Source organism: Parasteatoda tepidariorum, chromosome 5 (assembly GCF_043381705.1).
Source record: "Parasteatoda tepidariorum isolate YZ-2023 chromosome 5, CAS_Ptep_4.0, whole genome shotgun sequence".
NCBI classification, from domain to species: domain Eukaryota; kingdom Metazoa; phylum Arthropoda; class Arachnida; order Araneae; family Theridiidae; genus Parasteatoda; species Parasteatoda tepidariorum.
In genome coordinates, this window is record NC_092208.1 from 91,401,550 (window position 1) to 91,429,019 (window position 27,470).

At 29.1% G+C, this 27,470-nt stretch overlaps 1 protein-coding gene across 1 annotated transcript; it reads right to left on the reverse strand.

Moving 5' to 3' along the window:
• Window positions 1-2,670: 2,670 nt before the first annotated feature.
• Window positions 2,671-27,427, reverse strand: LOC107454245 (RAB6A-GEF complex partner protein 2). The gene is made up of 9 exons (XM_043044735.2): window positions 27,213-27,427; window positions 23,867-23,988; window positions 21,933-22,078; window positions 19,950-20,033; window positions 19,309-19,458; window positions 17,009-17,152; window positions 14,913-15,040; window positions 14,107-14,278; window positions 2,671-3,019 (listed from the first exon to the last, which is right to left on the reverse strand). The coding sequence occupies exons 1-9, from the start codon at window positions 27,213-27,215 to the stop codon at window positions 2,799-2,801; spliced, it is 1,170 nt and encodes a 389-aa protein (XP_042900669.1). The 5' UTR covers window positions 27,216-27,427; the 3' UTR covers window positions 2,671-2,798.
• Between the last annotated feature and the right edge of the window lie 43 nt (window positions 27,428-27,470).

A 27,470-nucleotide genomic window follows, 5' to 3' on the forward strand; every position in this document is an offset into this window, starting at 1 on the left:
CTTAATAAGAGTTGGGGGACTTTCAACATAGTAGACAGTATAAATATTTAAATTATTTCCATCTCTGTTGCGAGATAAGATAGAAAAATCATCCCAATGCTCCATTACATGCTGTTCTACTTCTGCATGAGCCATATCTTTAGTATCGCATAATATATGTACTATAACTTGAAAAAGGCAAGCTCCAATATCTATAATTGGCATGACAGTATGCAGCACCAATTATGTTTCAAATTTCCACAGTCATTTTAGAAAAGATCAAAAATAAATCAAAACAGTTACTTCATAACTGAGTTTTAATTTTTATAAAAATGCATATTTTAAATAAATTGAATATAACTCATTATACATATATAACTTATTATATATAACACTACTTAAATCATTACTTTAGAAAACTTAATAAGATGAATTTAACTAATAACTTAACGATAACTTATTATTTAACAGTACTTAAATAATCCTTAAGACAAACTAATAAAATAAATTAGAATAGACGACAATAGTGTTGCCAATTTAGATAAAGAAATACCCACGTTTTTGATGCCACATAAGAGAAATAAATATATATAGATTAGCATTTACAGAATTCAAATAAGAGCAATTTTAAGGAATACAGGGAGTTCCAAAATTCTTGGTAGATTAGGGGTGACAGAACACAACTAGACCAGCACAACTCACGATACAATACATGGTTCTAACGCAAGCCATATCAAGCTAGAGGATGCCTTCCAGCAAGCGCCATAAAAAGGCTGTTCACAACAACTGTCGTCATTCATTCTGTGGGTCACCAATGAAATTGACTACAAAAAAAAAAAATATTTTTTNAAAAAAAAAAAAAAAAAAAAACGATTTTTTAGTTGAGTAAGCTTTTTTCAGCCAGATAATTGTTGGTAACATACTAAAACCACAAATCTACCAATTTAACATATTGTGCTTTTGGTGTATTTTTTTATTAGTGTTTTCCTTGCCAAATATTTAACATTTGTTATTATGTATCACACATTACCAATGAATAACAGTCATTTAAAGTCTCAAAAAAGCTGAAAATAGCAATTATTTATAAGAGTTAGTCGTCCCCACTTAATTGCATATTGGATGATCGCATAACCCGCTTCTACGAATAAACTTTAATTGAACCAAATTATTTTATATTAAACTAATGTTAAATTGCTGCGTTTAAATTGATATTTTTTGTTTCCAGTCCTCGCTTAATTGCATAAAGTAGAGGTACTAAAATAAAAAATATTTGTTTATTTTTAAGAAATGTTTCACCTGCTAGAATCAAATTTTCAGTTAAAAAGACAAGAATACAATAGGTGGTTACTTCAATAGGGACTTCCTGTTCATTTTTTGCTCTGAACAGGTGTTAGGAGTATAGTTTAAGAATGAATGAAATCTAACATTGGAGTGAATGAAGGGGGTTTTATCCCTTTTTACTTACTTCACTGGTACATCATTTAGAATGTAAAAAAGTACAGACTGATTTGTTTTGCAGTGAAGACTTATGGTCCCCTCCTGGTGCGCTATTAGCTTTGATAAGAAAAAGTTTCAAAAACCTAACACACTAGTGTACAGTGAGACTTCCTCTAAAATAAAATAATTATTGCTTACTCAAGTAAATAAAAGATGAGCATGAAAAGAAATGATTTGAAATAATCGAAAAATAGAAGTTTGGGAAAAAATAAATTTAAAAAATCCTAAACTGAAATAACAAATTAATTTGGAACTTCTCAAAATTCGAGGGGTGAAAATATTCTGCAAGTATTCGAAAAGAATACGCAAGTCATGAAAATCTTAGTAAAAAAAAGAAAGGGAAAATCGAATTGTGATAAATTGAGGAATTAAAGGGGCATAAAAACAGTCTTCAAATACAGATTTAATTTTTAAATGAACAAAATAATATTAAAGTACCAGTAATATTCTTTTTCATTAGCATAGATTTATTTTTATATAACTTTAAATGAAATTTATATTACTAACACAGACAAATTAAATTATAATTGTTTATTCATCATAAAATTGAGTTTATTTATAAAACAAAACACTATTCTAGATACAATTAAAAAGTAAAATTTAGTAAAAATTAAGCATTTTAAATTGAAGAATGCACTCCCCTTTTAATTGAGTAACCTGCTTAATTGAATGGTATTGGCTGGAACCAAATTCTTTTAGGCGCGGTTCACTGCAGCAATTATATTATTTAACCCCTGCAAAATTCATCTAATTTATGGTTTAGTAAACACACATTTAAAAAAAAATAATGCAATTGCTTAAATAAATGAAACATATTTTTCATAAATTACTGAGTTGCACTTGTGTTCTTAAAAAACTATGCATACACATAGCTTATAGGAATAAAAAAGGTTAAGAAGTATTGCATCAGATGGGGAAGACTTGGAGAAACTGGCCTAGTATGTGGCAAGCTGTAGGGCAGCAGCAGAAAAAATACATGTTTAAACAACAAGTTAAATTCTTAGGCTGATTATGGAAAATCTTGACTAAAACATAAAAAATACTAAAAGGTATCTAAATCGGTTGGCACAATTTTTTTAATGCTTCTATTTTTTGCACTATCAAACAGACTAATGGTGTATTTCTTTCCTTGGCGTTAACTATTTTGAACAATAATAATAAACGAAAATAATTAGAGTGATATAAAAATAAATGTTAATGAAATACCATAAAATGTTTATTTTGTACAAAATACACTATTTACATGTAAATATTACAACTATTTGATTATTTCCTTATAATTAAATACAAAAATATTTATATGAACAAAATATTTTTCAGCTTCATATTGTTATCATGTGATCTAATTTTGAGGGCAAACCATGTGCAACTTGTAGTGGATGAGTTGGGTAAACATCAATAGGAAGATCCCAGACCATAGTTTGGACGTCCATGCTGGCCGGACCTTGCCACGTCGACGAGTCGAAAGAATTTTCCGGTTCAGGCATGGAGAATGTCACATTAGTTGTGACAAACTCAAAATGGAGCTTCCATTTAAGCGACACTAGAAAACGAACAATATAATAGAAAATTATAAACAATGTTTGACCTTCAATAGGTAGAAAAATATTTTCCTTAAAAAAATTATTTAAAAATATGTTATTTATGCGACACGTTTATGGATAAAAATAAAAATTAAGAAGAAATTTGATCCACGTTTTGTTTGAATACAAATATTTAAATGTACATTTAAAGTGGTAAAGTTAAGTGGTAAATTTTGACTATCCGAAATGTGACGGAATCGGTAAATTCTGGATACTTGAGCATCAAAAATTTAGAACATTGAAACCTCCAGTAAAGACCACCTCTATTTACGACAACATTTGAAAGGCACAGAATTTTTCTCATAGACTTTGTGTTGAAGAAAACCTTTACGAGAAACCATTAAAACCTCCCTCAGCGACCGGGCAAATATCTGGTGCGTAAGTCTTTTACCATCTTTTTTACAAAATAAAGTCTTTTACTGTTTATTTATGGTTTTAATAAACAGTAAAAGACTGGTTGTAATAAACAGTAAAAGACTAAGGCAGAATAGATTAAAGTTAATTTTACAAATTTAATATAGCACAAAAAGTATTAACAAATAATGGAAGAGAGTTAAGTATTAAATTCAGACCGAAATGACAGTTCATGTGCTCAAGTCTCATGAAAAGATATTTGGACAAGGGAAAAGTTCTGACACCACCACATCTTGCTGTAAGTGGTTCATCGTTTCTTTATAATAGACTTGTTACACATTGCAGTTGTCTTGCATATATTAATTAGTACTCATATGTACTCATTATAAACATGACTTCGAAGGTTAACTTTTAAAAAATCAACTTTTAACAAAAACGATTGGGCATTTTGTTTACAATATTTTCCACTTTTTTGCCCTAAGCAGAAATGCACTAACTTTTTTTTGAAAGTAGGCAGCCAAAAATTTAAAAAAGAGTTTGGGGGCCAACGTGAGTACGATAAAACTGTAGGTACAATTACGCACACACTAACGCTAAAAATTTGTAAGAAATTATATTTTCTTGCAAATATTGAACTTGTAAACATAAATAAAACTTAGGAAACAAAATGCTTCCAATAAAGTTCAGGCTTGTCTTAAAACATAATAAAACCTGTTTTTTTTTTTTTTTTTTTTTGATTATCTAATACATTTTCTCCCAAGGCTTAAAAATAAAAAAAAACTTTTTTTCAGCTCATATTTTTTTTTTTGTTTAATCCTTTTTTATTAAAATGCATATTTTAAAATTGTTCAGGAGAAAAGTTATACACTGGGGGACAATCTCGGCCTTCGGGCCATGAGTTAAGTATCCTTGCTCTACAGCATAGATTCTCAACCTTTTTAGCTTTGTCGCCCCCTTAAGGAGCAAAAAACACTTCAACGCCCCCTTTGTGAAAACCCAGTTATTTAGAGCATGGTGAAGGAGCGAAGTGTTCTGAATTTTAAGAGACAACATTAAGCAATTTATTATGAGTTAAATCTGTTTGGTTTTTTAAAAAAATAATGTGTACATTAACTCGATACTTTCCTCTTGTAATCGCAGTCTATTTGTTATAATTAAAATAAATACGGTAATGAAAAAATACAACAAAAAAACCTATGCCTAAAACGAATAATTTATTCTTAATTAGATAATTAAAAAAACATCCAAAACAATTTTTAACGCTAAAAAGTAGTATCAACGAAACATTAGTTTCTTAACGTTCGATTCAATACTCTTAGTGAGGTGAAGACGCAAGTCACCTCGTTGCGCAATTTCGAGTTGAATTATCTTCTTTTTTTTTGCGATACGATCCGTAACAGCACTGAATCTACGTTCGACAAGGTAGGAGGAAGGGAAGGCACTTAAAAAATTTTTAAACGATAGTTCGATGTCTAGGGTAGAGTCGACTGATGTTACCTTGAATCCAAAATTCCGTGCGACGATCATCCCTTCAAAGTTTCATTAGTTGAAAGTTCGATCAATTCCTCATAAATCTGAACCTCTGCTGTTTCAATATTCACAAAAGGGTTCATAACCCACAGGGAACAAAACATCTTCAAAACGGTCAGAAAAGTCCGCGTGCAAAGAGTCAAAGGTGTTGATAGTATTTTTGTGCATCATCAGAGCGAATTTCACCAGCTTGGCCGAACTCATTCCAACCAAATTTCTTCTTCCACAAAATGAGTTTTTTCAGGATGGCAGAAGTGAATCTCGTTGTAAATTAATGTCATTGAATTTCACAAATAAATCAGCCAAAGTCTTTCTTAAATTCTAGCAATCTGTCTCTCAGAGCTACATCTCGGTTTTAAAGGAACTCAAGCACAGAGTAGAAGAGATTCCAAAACCTATTGAGACTGGCGCCTTTGGAAAGTCAGCGAATCTCAGTGTGTAGTAGCAAGCGATTGAATTCTTCATCACGCACAGCTGTCTGAATAATCAATCGATGAGAGCATAACTGTGAATTTTGTTCACAGCTAATATGACATATTGCAATAAACCCATGATGTCGACCCACCATTGCAGGAGCTCCAACAGTGGCAATCTACATAATATTTTTGTCTTTCTCTGTAAAATAATCTTGGACAGTATTAAAAATAAATTTACCTTGGGTATCTGCAATCAAGCCTCTTGCAAAAAGCATCTCTTGAATACTTTTTCCTACCTTTACAAATCGGACCTACGCCTACAGTAAAGCCTACATTGCATGGCAAGGTTGATTCATCAATTTGAAGAGAAAATTCGTTGGATATCTAAAGTTTGCATAAAGAAACTTCAACGTCTTCAGCCATCTCACCATTTCGTCCCCGCACTGTATCGTTGATTAATGGGATATTTTTTATTGCATTGGATGTGGCTAGATGGTCTAAAACTGCTTCTGAAACTTCCTTGACAACCGGCAGTATCAACTCTGCGCCGATGGTATTAGCTTTCCCAGAATAACAATATACTTTGATATATTATAAGTAGGGCCCTATAAATTATGCCGAAATTTTTAAAAAATTATGCGGCTTGGATGCGGCGATTTTTAAAAATTATGCGGCAAGGATGCGGTGTCTTTTAAAAATTTTGCATGCAGGTTGCGAATGACCCAGAAAACGATTGAAACTGAAAAAAAAATCTCTTAAAAAAGTTCAACTTTCCTGCTTTAATAAAAAAATTTTTCAATGAATACAGCAAAGATTTCAACTAAATTACCTTCTTACGTATTGTACATCCATTTTCTACATCAGAACAATTATTAAAGTTTATTAAAATGGAGAGAAGTTAGTCCAGAAGCTGCTCTTTCTTTCAAACTCTGTCTTTGTTTTGTGAAAATTTGACCGTAGCAGGATACAGCTCTTTCACAATCTACTGAATTGTTAAGCACTGAGAGCACTTGTCGTGCTTTTTTTGTAAGTTCTGGAAATCTCTCTGAGACTACCTCTGAATTTCAGAATCTAATTAAGTCCTGGTTTGAACATTCTTTTACATATTCTTTGTAAGCAGCATACTTGAGTTTTATATCTTGACCACTCATTCCTGGAATATTCTTGAATACATCGTCGTCTTCAATATTGAGGTTGACTATTTGTTCTGGATCGAAAACTCGAGCAGCTTTCATGAAGTTTAATGCAGGTTGACTAAACTTGGGCCCGCGTTTTTTGAATACGTCTAGTTCTGGAGAGTAGTAAGTATTCAACTTTGCAATTGTTTTGTGAAACACTTCTTGAAGAAATACGTTGCGTGAATCTTTTCGTGAGTATGATGCCTGAGAATTACATCGAAGTTTAGACCGCAGATCAAAAATCTTATTGTAAGCTTTGTGAATAGATACACCACATGTTTCGAAAAAGAGAAGAGTATCCATTAATATCTGAGCGTGTTCTGCAATGAACTGAAAGTCTTTGCAAACGTACTTGCTTTCCACCAAAACTTTGCACTGATTGAGACAAGCAGTGTCAGGAGTAAGGTTTATTTCACTGCTAAAAAATTCTATGTAAACATTACAATATTCAGCATGATATTGCACTGATTTAAACCAGGAATTCCACCGTGTCTTTATTGGTGCTGGACAAAGTTTAGCTTTCTTATTGTCATCTGTTAAAAACTTTAAATAGCGGCGCTTTCTTGCAGGACAATGCTTGAACAATTTCTTAAAGTTTCCTGTGAATTTGTCCACCTCTGTCAGATTCTTGGAAAGATCTGACCACCTGACCAAAAAGATTCTTGGAATTGAAAAAGAAGATATATTTCAATTGAAAAAAAAACCCTTAAGGAGAAATTTATCTGGTAAACGAATACATTTTGCTGAAAAATAAAAATTATACAGATATGCTGCGATTACGCGGAAAATTGTAAATTATGCGGATAATTCTGAATCATGCGGGTTTCCGCATATTCGCATAACTTATAGGGCCCTAATTATAAGAAGCTCTTAAACCATCATCACATTTTCGTGATGAGGTTGCTAGCAATCCTGAGACAGATGGTGCCTTCAGAAACTTGTTTTTGATGTTCGTGAAAAACTACAAATCTTTATTTTGTTTGTTAGGATGAGTTTTTTGCAAATGCTCCTGCTAACGGAAAGATTTCTTTGTCTCATTAGATAAAACTTCGTTAAAAAGTAAACACATGGGCTGTTGAGAGTTCAACAGCAATTGAACAAATCCAAACTTCGAGTACGTGGCATGGTATTGATGACACTTCTTTTTGTTAACCGACATTGTTGGTGGCAGCAAAATACAAACGATGAAGGAAAATCAACTTTTTCTCCAAATTAATAAATAATTTATGGTAAAGAACTAATCCTTGCATATATCTGGCCAAATAAACAATGAGATCGAACCGGAGCTGGAGAAAAAACTGAAAGGAAGGTGACGTAAATCATAAGAAACGCGAGTCAATTCAAACATTCATACCGAAAGCTCATGCACTTCAATTTCCGCCAAATGGCTTTAATGAGTCAGAGCCATTCGCGAAATAGTTTGAATGAATCAGAGGCAAAAAACTACTGACTCAAGCGCTGCGCTGTGTTGGTTCGGATCGGAGAATAGGTGTATAAGTTCGTTTTATTGGTGGTACAAAAGGTGTATCGGATAATCTTAATTTATTATATTAATTTAATCTTTTTTCTTTAATATTAATTTTAGATTAATTTTATTTATTAAATAAATTTAATTTAATAATTTTATTTATAAGTTTTAAAATTAAATTTGAATGACAAAACATGCTATCGCCCCCCTACCACCCAAAACATAGCCAACGCCCCCCTACCGCCCAAAACAAGTTCACCGCCCCTCACCATACTCTCAACGCCCCCATTGAGAAACACAGCTCTACAGTCTAGAAAAACTTTAATTGAAATTTTAGATTTATAAAAATTATCTTTAGGGAAATATTTTCGAAATTGCTGACACTTAGAAACAGAAAATGTTACAAAACTCTTCCCTAAAAGCGATTTATGCATAAAACTTTTACAATGTTTAATATTTTAGACTCATGTATGTTAATAATTTTTTTACGTATAAAAATAAATATAAATAAAAAAAGCCACATTTTCAACTGTCTTTCTTGTGATTTTAAAGTTTGGTAATGAGAGCTAAAATATTTTTTTACGATTTAAAAGGCACCATACAAGATTTAAAATCTAAGTGATCAAAATTACTTATAATTTTGAAATTTGTAACATACAATTTTTCAAATTTACATAATTTGGCAGTCAGATAATTGTTATAGAGTTCAGATTAACCTATGTTAGTAAACAAACTTTTTCAGTGTAATAAAATAAAATACCAATCAAGATTAACTAATATGCACTTGAAACAATTTAATTTTGTTAAGAAGCTAAAACAATTCAATATTTAATCATAATATTTCAGATATCATATTACTTTTTAAATTTTAATAATTTTGAAGGATAGAAGGTGCTCTGTTACTATTCATTTTTTTAAACACTTTTTAAATTGAACCAACCAATGAAAGGTTATGTCAATGAAGTCAAATTATCAGATAATAACAGTGCATGGCTATTAATATTGTGAATTATTTAAAGAATACTCGCTTAGCTTGATTGAATTATGAAAAAGTACAGACTATTTATTTGGAATTAAACATTCAAATTAATAATTTTTATTATAATTGCATTTTGTTTTATTTATCGTATTTATTTTCACAACTCAGCTCCAAAATAATGCGTTATTTGCATGAAAAATCCTATAATCAACTAAGAAATAAAATTTTTTTGGAATATAGGGAAAATTGATATACATAACTATTTTAGATAGTGTAATTCTCATAAAAATAGTTATCCCCGACATAACATAAATTGCAATAACAAGATCTACATTGAGCAAACATAATAATTTTGATTATGCTTGTATTTTGTTTTATTCATTTATCGTATTTATTTTCACAACTCAGCTCCAAAATAATGCGTTATTTGCATGAAAAATCTTATAATCAACTAAGAAATAAATTTTTTTTGGAATATAGGGAAAATTTATACTAATAATTATTTTAGATAGTGTAATTTTCATAAAAATAGTTGTCTGAAACAAACATTCTCAATCAACAAATAAGATAACTAACATACCAATGTCAGTGCTAAAGGCTGGAGTGACGGTCAAAGGTATGGGCAGGATCACTTGAGTTAAATTTAAGTGCAAAGAAAATTCATGATGCTTGTTGTAGGCTACAGTAGTGATGTTCTGCTTTCCTTTGCAATTATCTTGCAATTCTTCTTCACTTACAAGAGTCACTGAAAACTAACATTACAGAAAATATTATTAAATAAACACATGCAACCATAGCTGCAAACATCAATAGGAAAAAATCCAGTAGATTTTACCAAATAATATAAATTTCAAGATATTTATTGCATAATGTACTAATATTTTACACATAGGGAATTTTAGGAGTTTTTATAGTCGTCAAAATAGAAAAACTGCAATGTTTTGCAGTTATGACTGACATTAAATGAATTCGAAATTTTATGTATTATTTTTACTCAAAATTTTGAATCGTAATACGCATTTTATTCATACATAGTTTAAAGATCTATTAATTAATTTAAAAAGGGAGTTCTGGTGAAAAATAAACTGAATAGTTTAGAATAAAAAAGTTTGAAACAGATTTCTATAAATGAGACTCACTTTATTATGTATTAGGATGACATATTTAAATATTCAAGCAAGTAAAATTCTAGCAGAAATATAGATTTTTCAATAGGGATTTTTTCAGAAAAGTTATTCAATTTTAGGGAATTTTCTAAAATGTACAAAAAACCCAAGAGAATTTTTATTAAAGCAGCTGACAAGGAGTAACTGGCAAAATCCAGTAGAGTTGGAAGCTATACATACAACATAAAGAAAGAGAAATATCTATCATTTTATTACTTACTTGTACACACTTAACACTCCCCTGAGAAAAGTCAAAAACACCAATTATATCTTCACCCTGTCTATATGAAGATTTCAGCAAACAAAATCGCACCACTTTCCCATTTTGATTAGTTATGTTGTAATAGCCTAAACAAAATGCAAAAACTTAAATTAATATTATATTAAATTATACTACTGCAATTTTTCTCATAAGCATTAATACACATTTCTTTGGAAAACATAATATCATAATTTAAAGGAAGACTGGTATTTTATTCTAGCCTGCATTCCAGGCAGAAAAATTTCCTAAGCAAATTTTCATAAATCCAAATTTGTGTGTGATGCCACTTAAGAGGACGCCATACCCAGAGAAAAAATCCGAATTGGCAAAATCAGTGGTAAGTCTCGCACTTAGGGAGTGTCGCCTTCAGGGAGGGGATAATAAGTACAGTGACAGTGATTTATAATAGAAGGTCACTTAGACTGTTCCAGGGTCATTCACATAGTGATGAACAATGTGAGCATTAGTTTCTTAAAGTTATTCTGCTTCAAGGTTTGCAGTCTTCAGATTTTTCACGAAAACTTTTTTTTAGCAGTGTTCAACNGAGAGAGAGAGGGAGAGAGAGAGACAAAAATTTAACAAAAAAGTTTTTAAACTTGAATACCATGTGATTATAAATCCCGATATGAGGCTTTTAAATCACGTGAACATAAAACTCTACATCGAATTTAAAAAATGCGAAAATACAAATCATGATGCGTAATTTTCAGATCACGTAAATACAAATTACGATGCATAATTTTTAAATCGCGAGATACTTCAACTGCAAAAACGAATCACGACATTGGATTTTAAACTGGTGAGAATAAGAATTGCTACATAGGGTTTTAAAAGCGGGTAAATACAAATCGTGATATTGGATTTTTAAATCTCGTAAATAAGAATCGGAATGTATGATCTTTAAATTGCCTGAATAAGAATCGCAACGTTAAACTTTTAAATCAGGTTAATACGAAAATCGATGTTTGATAATAAAATCGCGATTTTGAAAATGCATAAATACAAAACGCGAAACTCGATTTTTAAGTCTCGTAAATAAGAATCCTAATGTATTAAATAGTGTAAATAAGAATCGCAATGCGCAACTTTTAAATCAGGTAAATACGAAAATCGATGATTGATCTTGACTTGGGATTTCTAAAAGGCTTTGTTTGTATTGTTTTTGTTTAGACATGATAAAAAAAAAATTATAAGATTAATTGAATGAGCAAATAAATATTTTCACCACAAATCCACCTCCATTTTCTATTTATTTATTTTTTTGTTTGCTTTCACGCCAGAAAACAGGAAGCAGCGACGTCAGAGTTACGAAAATACGAGCTATGCGTCAGACGGATAAAAATCTTATTTTCTGTGCGTGAAAACGGTGAAAATAGCTAAAATAAGTAAAAGTGAGGAAGGGTTAGCAGCTAGGATGTAGTTTGAATTTTCTGTTTATCTTTGAAAATCGTAAATAAATATAATGATTTTATTTCAACNCAAGAAAAAAAAAAGAAAAAAAAAAAAAAAAAAAAAAACAAATAACGAAACTTTTAGAGAATAGGAGTTTTTGATTAAAAGGCTGAAATTCGAGAGACAAAAGCGAAACAAGCGGGAATCCGTTAAAAAGCGGAAAAATCTGATCCCTGTATAAAGGTCAACCAGTTTTATCCCAAGGAAATGATTTTTAGAAGAAGTTCAGAGGGAAGAATGAGGACTTCAATAATTTCGCTCCACGGAAAATTAAATTCCTCATAAAATATTTTAACTTGTGCACAAAAATAATTTCTAGGAAATTAGCGGGAAAAATAGAAAAATCTGAAAAAGCGAAAATCCGTGAATCCGCGGAAGAATCTCATCCCTGTAAACAGTAAAAGACTAAGGCAGAATAGATTAAAGCTAATTCTATAAATTTAATATAGCACAAAAAGTATTAATAAATAATGGAAGAGAGTTAAGTATTAAATTCAGACAGGAATGATAGTTCATGTGCTCAATTCTCATGAAAAGATGCTTGAACAAGGACAAAGGAAAAGTTCTGACACCTCCACACATCTCGCTGTAAGTGATTAATCGTTTCTTTATAATAGAGTTGTTACACATTGCAGTTGTCTTGCATAGATTAATTAGTACTCATATGTACTCGTTAAAAGCATGACTTTGAAAGTTAATTTTTAAAAAATCAACTTATAACAAAAACGATTGGGCATTTTGTTTACAATATTTTTTCCACTTTTTTACCCAAAGCAGCAATGCACTAACTTTTCTTGAAAGCGGGCAGCCATAAATTAAAAAAAAGAATTTGGGGGCCAACATGAGTATGATAAAACTGTAGGTACAATTACGTACACACTAACGCTTAAAATTTGTAAACAATTACATTTTCTTGCAAGTATTGAACTTGTAAGCATGAATAAAGCTTAGAAAACAAAATGCTTGCAATCAAGTTCAGGCTTGTCTTAAAACATAATAAAACATTTTTTTTTTTTTTGTAAATCTAAGGCATTTTTTCCCATAAGTAAAAAAACTTTTTTTCAGCTTATATTTGTTTTTGTTTAATCCTTTTTTTCTTTTTAAATACATATTTTAATGATATTTCAAAATTGTTCAGGAGCAAAGTTATACTCTGGGGGACAATCTTGGCCTTCGAGCCATGAGTCAAGTATCCTTGCTCTACAGTCTAGAAAAACTTTAATTGAAATTTCAGATTCATAAAAATTTTCTTTAGGGAAATATTTTCGAAATTACAGAAACTTAAAAACAGAAAACATTACAAAACTCCTCCCTAAAAGCTATTTATGCATAAAGCTTTTACAATGTTTAATATTTCAGACTGATGAATGTTAATCATTTTTTAAATATAAAAATAAATATAAATAAAAAACCTCACATTTTCAGCTGAGTCTTTTTTTTATGGAAACTCCTTGTGATTTTAAAGTTTGGTAATGAGAGCTAAAACATATTTTTACAATTTAAAAGGCACCATACAAGATTTAAAATCTAAGTGATCAAAATTACTTATATTTTTAAAATTTGTAACACGCAATTTTCCAAATTTACATAATTTGGCAGTCAGATAATTGTTATAGAGTTCAGATCAACATATGTTAGTAAACAAACTTTTTCAGTGTAATAAAATCAAAATATCAATCAAGATTAACTGATATGCACTTGAAACAATTTAATTTTGTAAAGAAGCTAAAATAATTCAATATTTAATAATAATATTTCAGATATCATACATATTACTTTTTAAATTTTAATAATTTTGAAGGACAGAAGGTGCTCTGTACTATTCATTTTTTTTAAACACTTTTTAAATGGAACCAACCAATGAAAGGTTATGCAAGCATGTCAATGAAGTCAAATTACGAGATAATAAAAGTGTATGGCTATTAATATTGTGAATAATTTAAAGAATCCTCGCTTAGCTAGATTGAATTATGAAAAAGTACAGACTGTTTATTTGGAATTAAACGTTCAAATTAATAATTTTTATTATAGCATTTTGTTTTATTTATCATATTTATTTTCACAACTCAGCTCCAAAATAATGTGTTATTTGCATGAAAAATCCTATACTCAACTAAGAAATAACATTTTTTTGGAATATAGGGAAAATTTATACACATAATTATTTTAGATAGTGTAATTTTCATAAAAATAGTTGTCTGAAAGAAACATTCTCAATCAACAAATAAGATAACTAACATACCAATGTCAGTGCTAAAGGCTGGAGTGACGGTCAAAGGTATGGGCAGGATCACTTGAGTTAAATTTAAGTGCAAAGAAAATTCATGATGCTTGTTGTAGGCTACAGTAGTGATGTTCTGCTTTCCTTTGCAATTATCTTGCAATTCTTCTTCACTTACAAGTGTCACTGAAAACTAACATTACAGAAAATATCATTAAATAAACACATGCAACCATAGCTGCAAACATCAATAGGAAAAAATCCAGTAGATTTTACTAAATAATATAAATTTCAAGATATTTATTGCATAATGTACTAATATTTTACACATAGGGAATTTTAGGAGTTTTTATAGTCGTCAAAATAGAAAAACTGCAATGTTTTGCAGTTATGATTGACATTAAATGAATTCGAAATTTTATGTATTATTTTTACTCAAAATTTTGAATCGTAATACGCATTTTATTCATACATAGTTTAAAGATCTATTAATTAATTTAAAAAGGGAGTTCTGGTGAAAAATAAACTGAATAGTTTAGAATAAAAAAGTTTGAAACAGATTTCTATAAATGAGACTCACTTTATTATGTATTAGGATGACGTATTTAAATATTCAAGCAAGTAAAATTCTAGCAGAAATATAGATTTTTCAATAGGGATTTTTTCAGAAAAGTTATTCAATTTTAGGGAATTTTCTAAAATGTACAAAAAACCCAAGAGAATTTTTATTAAAGCAGCTGACAAGGAGTAACTGGCAAAATCCAGTAGAGTTGGAAGCTATACATACAACATAAAGAAAGAGAAATATCTATCATTTTATTACTTACTTGTACACACTTAACACTCCCCTGAGAAAAGTCAAAAACACCAATTATATCTTCACCCTGTCTATATGAAGATTTCAGCAAACAAAATCGCACCACTTTCCCATTTTGATTAGTTATGTTGTAATAGCCTAAACAAAATGCAAAAACTTAAATTAATATTATATTAAATTATACTACTGCAATTTTTCTCATAAGCATTAATACACATTTCTTTGGAAAACATAATATCATAATTTAAAGGAAGACTGGTATTTTATTCTAGCCTGCATTCCAGGCAGAAAAATTTCCTAAGCAAATTTTCATAAATCCAAATTTGTGTGTGATGCCACTTAAGAGGACGCCATACCCAGAGAAAAAATCCGAATTGGCAAAATCAGTGGTAAGTCTCGCACTTAGGGAGTGTCGCCTTCAGGGAGGGGATAATAAGTACAGTGACAGTGATTTATAATAGAAGGTCACTTAGACTGTTCCAGGGTCATTCACATAGTGATGAACAATGTGAGCATTAGTTTCTTAAAGTTATTCTGCTTCAAGGTTTGCAGTCTTCAGATTTTTCACGAAAACTTTTTTTTAGCAGTGTTCAACTCTTTGTGGCCCGATAACTTTTAACTCTGCTGTGAGATTTTTATTTTACATTAAAAGTGGCAGAATTATTTAGACAGTGAAATGTTAATTTTTCTTAAATCTTATTTTTAACATCTTTGACCACTACTATATAAAATAAAATTAAGCAATATCCAATATAAAGCTTAATAATCGTCATTTTAAATTAATTTCCAATCAATGATTTTAAATTAAAACAGTTGCTAACTTTCACCTCAATATCTTCTGATAGATAGTTACTATTACATAGACATACTATTACATAGATAGATAGACAGTTTTAGTCACTTTGACTGTTTTATTTAACCAACCAAACTTTAAAAATTCAATTTTCAAAAATTTTTTCAGCATCATCGATTGTACGAACTTTGTGTTCGCCTATCATATTGACTATTGACATCCATCGTTAAAATACATTCACGATCAATCTTACGATAGACAAAGTGAAAAGGACACATAAACAAAAAACAAATATGTGGATGGACAAATGCAGGAACGGCCAAAAATAAGAACAAGCAAAGTTGAGAGAACTAAACTGTATGAATGCGCACATTCAATATGCGTCACACCAAGGAGTTTTGCGTTGGATAAAAGCTGTATTTTCAACTTTAGACTAAGAATTCTTAAGAACTGTTTAGCACTATTTCAAATATCAGTAATTTTGAATATTTTGAAAAAAATGAGTGAATTCTGGTGATATAGGATGTTTTATATGGTTTTAAAAAATACATAGGAAATATAAGATATATATGCGGACCTTTGAGCCTTTTTTTAATAAATATAATACACACACACAAAAAAAAATTAAAAGAAAGTTATATAATGTATAATCAGAGCTTGTAAAGCAGCTTTAATAACTTTCCTGCAGTTTTCAGCAGTTAATTAAGAAATTAATATTGCGGTTATTCTCTTCTTTCATTAATGAATGATAATTTGTTTCTATCCTTAAAAAAACACATTGGTCAGAATAATAGTTCATTGCAAATTTTTTTTTGAAGGAATGCATACTAAATATCTCTGAAGATGATGTGCATTGCTATAAATTCAGCTCCCAGAAACATAGTTGTTCTACCTTCAGTTCTGAAGAAACAGAGTTGCTTTAAATTTGGTCAATAAAAACTGGACCACCTTAGATTAGAACTAGATCACCTTCAATTTAGTATTCCTTCAAGAAAAAAAAAAGGTCATCATAAATTTAATTCCCAAAAACACAATCACCTTAAATTTAGTTCCGAGAAATTAGGTCCCCTTAAATTTGGATTCCTAAGTTGTCTAGATTTAGTTTCCAAAAACTGAAGTACCCTTCATGGGGTCACCTTAAATTTGATTTCCAAAATCTTATCTTGTATTTAGTGTTCTGGATCCAACATATTTGTGTCCCAAAAACGGAGTTACATTAGTGAAACATTAGAAATCTGCTAATTTAAATGTCTCCGAACCGATAGTCTCAGGCTGCATAGAACCAACTAATTTGAAAATCTTGGATTACTTACTCGGACTCCTGCGAGCTGTAACAGCTTCTAGTAATTGAAGTGTTGAGGAAAGAGTTGGCTGTTTTCTTTGGCTCTGAAGAAAAGGGTTAGATGGTGCCACCTGTAATTCCTCACTTTCAAGAAAGCAATGTGTATCGGGAAGTCCTTGAAAAATGAAAATAGAAATGCATTCAAAAAGTGTGACAGGTTAAAAAACATACTCTCAAGTGTAGAAATTTTTCTTTTTTCATTAAAACATTAATAAATACTTTAAATGTTAACCTTTGATATGATTTCATCTATTATTAATTAGAATAAAATACAATGCAAATGTTGCCTTTGGACTCTGAGAAATTTTCTAAGTCCCAAGGTAGAACACTCCCTCCTAGAACACCCTCATAAAAAAATTTCAGAATAGAAATAAAAAAAAAAAATAGTAAGAGTGAAATTCAACCAGACAATGAATAGGGGTTTTACAAGCTTTTTCAAAAGACAACAGTAGAAATAATATTTTAGCTTTTGGAGGCCACAATGAACTCAGTTTTTATACCACTTAATAACTTTCTATCTTAGAGTAATAAGGCCAATACTAATAAACTTTAAAATAAAAAGACTAAGTACAATAATTCAGAAATATTAAAAGTTTTAAAAATCTTGTTTTCTTTAGTAAAATTTGTTTGCAGTAGATTTTCAAGAATCTGTTTGAGGAAAAAATTAATTTGATTACATCTTTACAATACATAAATTACTTGCATCTTTAATTTTTAAAAAAATCTTTAAAGTACATTTTTGAACATGTTTTGGTAGAGGAAAATTTCATTAGTGGGGGGGGGGGATAAAAATGTCAAAAAATTTAAATCTTATTTGTTAGAAAGGCAGTTATAATATTTTTAATATTGAAGTGTTTTCCAGTTAGGCTTTGGCTGCACAGTGATAATTGGAAAGTTCCACTTCGCCCTCAGACTGCAATTAGTAAAACCTTATCTTATGGGAATTTTTAACAACCTAATTTCACCAGGATACCCATATAAATACCAAGATCACCAGGACAAAATAAAATTCCCTGACTTTTTCAGGAAATGCTCAACAAATTCCATATTATATTTTTGCTATACACAGAAAGATTTCAAGGGAAAAGTAATTTTTTTTTATTCGAAATGGAATAAACTTTGACATAGAAAATTAGTCAAATATTACATATTGCAAAAAATAAAATATCACTATGTGAAAGTTTAACAAGTATATTTCATACACAAATGTATAAATTAAGGGTAAAAACAATGTTTTGAATGAAAAAATTAGAGCCTGATTGGTGATAGAAAAAAAGAGCATTATTTAACTGTTAATATACTCATTTAAAAGTTACAATATAATAGATAAAATTTAAGAAAAACTTGAAACAAAAAATAACTAAGCAAAGGGTTATTTTCTCAAATGAGATATGAATATCCTTGCTTAATTAACTGAAAGAATTGTACAATGTTGCAGCAAAATTTTTACAAGAAATAACAGAAATAGATATCATACTTATTCGATTTGAACTTCATTGGCTACTTAACATTAACGTGAATTTTGAAACTAGTTATTTTCTAAGTTTGTTTCAAGACTTTTGAAGATTTGGCTAAAATTTCTTTATTTTCCCAAACTTAAACAATATAGGAAGGAAAAGAAGTCTAGCTTTCTGAATGCCTAATTAATGTGAGGAAGTGCCCCGTATGGGATACTATACCAGAAAAACAACTTACAGGAAGAGCAACATACTTATTATATGTACAAAGATTCAGTGCATGCACATGAGAAATCGAGTGACAGTCGAATGCTATGCTACCTGAACCAATTTTTGGTAGGGTCTCCCACCATTTTATTCAATTTCAAAATATGCAAGCAGATATCATTGACATGGAGAATATAAATGAATTCACAAAATATGTAGTAATCTCTAAATAGTAGAGAATTTTAATAAATAGTACAAAAATGCAGCGACATGCAAACTATAATTAAAAAGAAAAAACATTCCTTTTCCTTCCCAACCCCAGCAAAGGTTGGAGAGAAAAGGAGCAAGCCTGTTTCTAATGTTGCTTTTTTTTTCCTACACACAGGGCCCGTACCAGCCCTTGGGAGACCAGTTCACATTATATCTATGGAAGCTAGCCTTCTCTTCCTACATATATTCTATACTCAAATTCTCTGACAATTCCAGGTTTTACCTGACTTTGAAGGAACCCTATGTTACAAATGAAAAACTTCTAATAATTTGAAAATTCTACACTGATAAAGACAGAACTCTTAAGGGAAAATAAATTTAATACGAAAATTCTAACCTGATAACACGAGTACTCTTATAGGAATTTTCAACAATTTAATTGCGGTATTGACTCTCTGAGTACCCACAGTGATTTTGTATGCATATTTCACACACTGGCCTCTGTAGGATGGGGGAGCATTGTTTGGTATGGTTTCCCTGTAAATAACTATAAATATAAATCAATTAGTATTTGCTTAGACTAAAAGTTAAATAAGCATAAAAAAGCTGTAAAATGATTTTATTCAATTACCAAATTACTCCTCAAAAATAGCTTAGAATTTAGAAACGAAACATTTTACAAAAGCTCCATTTTATTAAAAAAAACTAATTAGAATAATGAAATGCTTATAAAATCATTTGCACAAATAATGTTTAATATGTAATGTATATGCTTGTCACCATGAAACCAACAATGATATAAATATTTATGCATTATAAAAACAATGATTTTTAAAATACATTTTCAGAGTTTTTTTGTAAAAACTCACATATTTTGACAATAGAAAGAATTTTATTGACGGAATTCAACAATACAATAAAAAAGAAACACATATTTTTAGTAAATAAAAATAATTAAACATAAAAATAGAATGGAGTAATCACAAATCTACATAGATAAGTAGATTTAAGACATTAATAAGCAAAAAATAAACTTACATGTTTTACTTTCACCAGGCAGTAATTTCAAATCACAAAATAAAATTTTTGGTTTAGTAGATAGTACAACATGGCCACTTTCACCTATAAAAAGAATCATATTTTCAATGACATTTCTTTCTTGGAAGAAAAATAGAAGAAAAGTATATAACCATTTCAATCAAACAAAATTTATTGCGTCTAAAATAAACAGTAATACATTTTAATTTACATGTTATAGTAACTGTGGTTCAATTGATATGGATACTCCAAAATAAAATTATTTGCGAAACAGAAAAACACATAACTAACCATCTTAGGCCAGACAACCTCGCTCATTGCAGGTCGGAACAAAACTAACCCCTTTTAGGAAATAGGAAACACCCAAAAGTTATCCAATAGCAGCGCCATCTTTTAATTAACACAAATAATAGACAAATGACATATTCTGATATTACACATGTATTTAGTATAAATAAAACAATTTCCATCAATTTTATTAACAAAAAATATACACAATGCTCATATTCAATTTCTTTTCTTTTTTAACATTTTCATGATCATTTGCCTCTTTTTACTAAGCTAACTTTCCTTTAAAATAACTCAATGACATAAAAATATGTATTGAGGAGCACACTTTTTTTCTGCATAGTATAATGAAACAGGAAAAATTTATTCCCTTTACTCACCAATGTGTGGCTAAAAAGTTCAACAAGTTCTTTCTAAGATAAAGGTAATTTTTTTCTATGCTGACCACGGTTGATTAGTTTTTAACATTTATTAATTTTTGATAACTTTAGATATGTAAAAAATAGTCACGTCAAAAACCTTGTATAAAATCCCGTGCCAAGAAACATTACTTCAAAAATACAAAATGCACGCCTTTTTAACAGTGTTTTTCAAATCTATGCAATAATTTTAAAATTTTAATGAGGCCATGGACACACTCATGGCCCAGATATTATGATTTTTTTTAGGCAATTGACTTTTATTCAACAAAATTTTAAAATGCAGAAAAATTTTCAAATATTATTTAACAAATTAGGTAAATTTGCATTTGTCTCACAAAAAAAAAAAAAAAAAAAAAAAAAAAAAAAAAAAAAAAAAAAAAAAANAAAAAAAAAAAAAAAAAAAAAAAAAAAACCAGAATCGTCTGTAAAGCTAACATTTGTAGAGTTTCAAGCAGGCATATATAGGTCATTCTCTGTAAAGTCCTAATTTCGAACCTTTGATTTATCATTTGTTTCATCCTTTAAATTTACTCCCCAAGAAGAAGCATTTTCCTGCAATAGAAGGAACACAAAAGGTGGCACATTTCTGGTTAAGGAATATGGAGCAAGATTCCTTTCAAAAGGCCATGAATGATTTAGAACTATGATGGAGTAAATTTTAAAACCAGTATAAAACTCTTAAACATAATAAATATTTATGCATTTTTTTGTACACTTTTGAATGCTAATCAAAAATTCATCATACTTTTTAATATGACTCGAAACTAACAGGTGGTATATTAGTTTGAGACTGCTACAAAATAATTGTCAGTGGTCCCTTGGTTCAGCAATCAATGTAAAGGAATGGTACGCTGTTTAGGATTTCTTTCCTTAAATATTTGGTTCCATGTCTTGGTCTGCATTTTTCACAAAATAGCATATTTCATCCTATTTGTGGCATTTCACATTCTCTGTATAGCTTTCACATTAAACACACTTTTTTTAACTGTTCTTCCTTAAATATTTTTTTTTTTAAAAAATCTAATAGCGACACCTAAATGTACCAATGAAAATGTAGCATATAGACCAGTAATATTTTTTAGTTACTGACTTTTCGGACCTGTTATTAGAGCTGAATTTCTTCCCTAGCTTTTTGATATATCTGTGTAGATTTATTTGAAAACTAATATTGATTTAAATGCATGATGCAGTTAGAAAAGAGATTTTAAAAAATGCATTTCATATGACTGTTAAAAGTATAATAAAAAATAATAGTTTTTCTCAAACAGTTTACCTCTGCAAGGAATAAATGATGTATCATGTGATGCTGTAGCCAATTCTTCTTGCGATGCTGTAATCGGAAATTTTACTAAAGTATTATCAACAGTGCATTGGCAATGAATTTGTGCACTTGCCCAGGCAAGTACCTCTTCAATGTCACTGGAAAAAATAAATTACAAATAAAAAAATTGTACAAAAATGCCTATACTATTCACGACAAGAAGGCAAAATAATAAATATTTTATGTAACAAACTATTGCTGAATTTACCTTAATTAATAATAAAAAATAAAATACAAAAACAAAATTAAACTAATAACAGCAAATTTAAATTGTCATCAATATTCTGTATTTTCAATTGACTGTTAAACATACTTGAATAAATATTCAAAAATTCAAAACAGGAAAATGCAATTTTTTTATTAATAAAATAAAATATAAAAATTATATTACACTAATAATAAAAATTTTAAATTATCTGCTATAATCAGTGTTCTCCTCAGGCATTTTAAGAAGGGCTGTTTGCCTTTGATGTCTATAAACATGCCTTCTTTGCCCTTTTTGTAAAAATAAGACACCATCCCTTAAAAACTCGGCCCTTTTATTCATATTCCTTCCTTAAAAAATTATTTCACTGCTTAAATAATAATTACACACTAGTAAAATTATCTACGTTTATAGGTTTAATTCTCATTACTACTACAAATATTTACCTACTTTGTTTGGATTGCTCTCAGCTGGTTAATTTTTTATAAGTAATCTCTTTTAGCTCGGGGAAAAAACTTTCAACAAATTTTTCAATGATTTTAAATTTTAGAATTATTTTTAAATAAATACCTATAAAAAAATGAGCTTTTAAATGTTTGTTTTCTCATAATTTTCAGTTTAAGTTATGGAAAAATGCTCTAAGTTGTGTATCAATTAATAATTTTTTCATTTTATACTTTTTTTGAAAAAAATTTATGCACAGAGATTGTCTTTAACATACCTTAATTATTTACATAAAAAGCGTTTCCGTTATTTTAAGAATGAGAAAAGATAATTGTTAAAATTATACACATAAAATAGTTTAAGAGGGTAATTTAAAAATTGTTGAGGATCAAATTCAGGTATTATAAAATATTTCACACTTTGATCGATTTTTACTGTGGTAAGTGAAAGAGTGGCAATGCCCTGCCCTTTTTTTTTTCTATGGAGAACTTTGCATAATCTCGATTTTAAATTGGCTATTAATCCAAACTTAAATCAATATTCAAAATATAAAGAATATATATATATAAAAAAAGGGAATCGTATTCAATTTTTTATTAATAAAAGGGAACAAAATATAAAAACTATATTACGTTTTAAAAACTACAAATTTAGACTAACTGCTATATTCTCGATTAATTATTAAATAAATATCTGCTAGATTATCTATTGACTATTAAGTATACTAAAATAAATATTTAAATTAAGAAATTTAAAAAGAAAATAAATAAAAGAGGTAACAGAGGAAAAAAAATTCAAAAACTTTTTTTAATACTTCTGTTAAAAGTTAGTTAGTTAGTTTCGTTCATATAAATTCATTCATTTTTTTATACATTAATCAACTATATTATGAAAATAATAAATACTAGTTTAATAACTAGTCTAAATACTAGTCTAAATATACATATTATTTAAGATCAAGCAATATAATCTATCCAATTACAACTATATGTTTGTAAAATTGAAAAAAATGAAATGATATACGGGATTTCAATTGACATTGAACTTTTATTTTACACTAAAAGTTTTTTTTTATAAATATTTGGAATTTAATATTAAAAAATTTGAGTGAGGTGTTTATTTTATTGTGAATATTAGTTACATTTGCAGTTTTAGGCGTTTTGTTTAATAATTATCAACTATAACTATAAATATATGAAAGAAGATAATGAGCATGTAAAAATATTCTGATTCTTACTTATTTGATTGGCTTTGTTTCTGTGAGTAAGTGAATGGACTTCGAAATGACACATGGCATTCAACAGCCTCACCTGAAAGAAAAACTGATCCATGTGGCAGTCGAGCATGCACTTCTATCATCTAAAAATAAATAAAACTGTTGTGATACTAACAAATTATAATTATTATATTTATTGGCATTACTTCATTTAAAAATATAATTTAAACTTAAGTTAACTTTTGACAATTCTAACTTAAAATATCAAAACTTTCATTATAAACAAACTATTATACACCTGGAAAAGAAATTGTTCTTCACATTTTAATATCAATAGAATCCCCCACCAGAAATTTTCAGTTAGGGACCAGGATAATTTTTAAACTTCCAATAACAAAAATAGTGAGAAGATTTCATTAGTGGTATCTTTAGCAAAATGGTTATCAAGTTTTAGCAACAACTAGGCTGTTGTCCACAAGACACGCACAAAAAAAAAAAAAAAAAAAATCACAGAACTCAAAAAGTAAAATTGCTAGCCATCATTATATTTCTTATAATTTATTGCAAGGGAGCCAAGGTGGTTCAGGGAATAGAGCATTCAATTTCCAATGAGGTGACCTAGGTTCGAATCACAGAGGTGGCTGGTCGATAAGAAATTTTTCTCTGGCTCGCACCAACCACAGTGCTGATGTAAAATATTCTCAATGGTAGACGGATCTTGGATTAGAATCTCCTTACTGCTAGTGGGAGGTTTTCTTGCCTTTTTTCTCTCCATTTAACGTAGCTATGATAGCTAGCTTGTCCTAATGCTTGACCCAGAAGTTCATTGTCTTCAAGGTTAGGTTTAAAACTACTAAGTCACATAAGTAACCATTGTTAGTTGTAAACTGTCAGGTCGAACAAACATTGTCGGCTGTTCAATGTCTATTATAAAATAAAATTTATTGCTAAGGTAAGAGCACTTGGCAATTTCAATTGATCAAGTACAAATTTAGAAATATTTCCAAAATATCATATTATAACTTTTTACAATTCATAAATCTATAAAGAAATATATACCTATAAGCGTATAACAATGCTTTTACTATTTTAAAAGAAATGCTTTTTTTTTTTTATAAGACTCCTAATAATATACAAAAAGTAATCATCAAAAGACAAAATTTTTTTCAGATTAAATCAAATTTCAAGTAAAATAAATTTTTAAACAGAGATCTGTTAGTTTTTTTTTAAGAGGTACTTATTTTGTGAAAATTTAAAAAATCAACACAAAAATATAGTAAAGTAAGAAAACCTTTTCAAAATATGTCACTACAAATAAAAATATTTTATGACTTAAGTTTTTGTATATTTTCCCCCATATAAAGAAGATAATATTTGTTATTGTAAAATTCTGGGCTTAAAATTGCATCCAAGTTTAAAAATCCATAAAATTCATAGTCCATAGTTAAATTTCAACTCGAATTTAATAAAAACTTGCATTAACAGTACTTATTTTCATTAGTAGAACATTTTTGACTAGGTCATAGAGAAAAAAGTTTCACATAGAAATAAATGTTACATAAAACATAAAGGTCTGTTGGAATAAATTTACAATAGTGTTTACGATAATGTTCGAATTTTGATTTCCTGTAAAGTTTATAGATAGAAACCTCATTGTTTCATTTAAAAAAACTCAGAGAAAAAAAAAAGAAACTTGCTTTGATATGGCGCAAGCGACCGGTTAGGATTACCACATTGCACTATCTGACCAAACACATGCTACCTTTTTGTAAAAGACAGCTGGCAAAAAAGCTCCTATTTTTTCTTGATTGCAACGAGAATGGGGTTTGCATGAGAACTTGCTTTATTAACTCCTTCCTTCTCGCTCCCGTGAAAATGATGGGGTGAAGTTTCACCCTCTATTTCTCGCTCCCGTGATATTTCCGGGATGGAGTGTTCAGTTGTAATGCGCCAAAAGAATAACACTAATTCATTTCATTTGGCCGGAAAGCATTTTATTTCTCATTTTACACACCAGATGGCAGTACCAGGATACTTTTAAGATAATTGTAGATAGTTAGTTTATTTTAGACTGGATGTCAGCACTAATCAAGGATAAAAAAAATAGGCACTTTTATGACTGTTTTCTTGGAAATTAACCGATTGTTAAGGGGTAAAAAGTATTTTGCGAAACTACCGTTTTTCCTAAAGTTGAATTTGTGAAGGTACTGCTACAAGGTAGTAAATATACCCTGGACAGACCCCTGCTTTATCTTTAAAAAAAGCAATGCTAAAAGAAAATCATAAATTTAACATTATTTATACTCTCTGTGTTTTTCAGCACAATCACTTATCAAAACATTTAGTCCAAGACAGATGCACTAAGTCCCATTTGCTATTCCAAGAAGGCAATGTTATTTTAATATTCATTAGAATGTCAGCAAAGAACTGTTTAATTGAATATAGTGACCGAAATTTAGTAATTTGATTTAGAAGAATTTTCAGGGAAATTATTAAAACCATTATTTACTTTAATATTAATAAAATAACTTATCTTTTATCTTAACTTATTCTTGTATTTTTTATTATTATTTTTTTTTTTTTTTGAATAAAGGTAGAGTCATAAATTCTTTCCTTACACTTAGGTGGTCATAAATTATGATAATTTATAATCTGTTCAAAATTCTTTAAAAGTTACAATAAATTTCTTAATAATACTTCTCTTGTTTGAAAACTGTATTCCTTTTTTTAAGAAATGACTGCCCCCCTTTTTTACCTTATTTTTTTAGTAAAGACATATGGTTTTCATAATTATCTAGATGTGTTATGCATAAAAATGTTATGTAAAAAGGCAGCCCCAAATTATTATGTTTATGAAATTTTAACCTATGAAGTATAATTTCAAAGGGTTCATTTACATGAATATAAATATTAAAAAAAATTTCACAATTAACAATTTTTCTGTTAGTTACAGACTGCTTTTTAGAATTGGTCAAGTATTCTTTTTTAGGGATAATTTCTGTATTGTGATCTACAACAGCGTCTACCAGAAACTAAAAATAAATAAGGGGAGTATAACTTGTAGTGACCTCAGGCAAACCTCTGCTGTTTTTAAATTTTGCAAGTGTAAAATCCTTTTAGTGCCTCAGCGTTTGTAGTTAGTCATAAAATTATACTTATTAGTAATTGTTTGATGCTTAGACATTGATTTGAAAAGTTCAATTTCATGCAAAAAACTATATTTGTATTTTAAATTCAGAAAAATTGCGGTATGTAAAAATTGAGCTTAATTATGACAATTTACAGGTAATGATTAAGTGATGAAACCAACAGAATTCAATCAATGGCATCTACAGTTTTGCTGATATGAAATTTAATGAAAACTAACCATTGAAATACTCTGGAATCCAAAACTGCATTTAAATTAATGGTTGAAATAATTTTAAAATGACTAAAATTAAAAATCTCTAATGGAATATTTGTAGTTTATTAAGGTTTTTTTCGATAAGAAAGAAATATGCAATTAAACCATACTAATTTAACAGCGGAGACACTTGTAAATAAACACAAACTGACATTTGACGACTCAACATTACAAATACCGTCACAGTTACATTAAAATTTGATAAGTAAACACTTTGTAAGC

Bases quoted from the DNA above. Each gene is read 5' to 3' on its own strand.
- LOC107454245 (XM_043044735.2), bottom strand. The intron at 20,034-21,932 runs GTAAACTGTTTG...TTCTTTTTATAG, and splicing joins ATCATTTATTCCTTGCAGAG to GTGAAAGTGGCCATGTTGTA. The intron at 14,279-14,912 runs GTAAGTAATAAA...CTGTAATGTTAG, and splicing joins GGAGTGTTAAGTGTGTACAA to TTTTCAGTGACACTTGTAAG.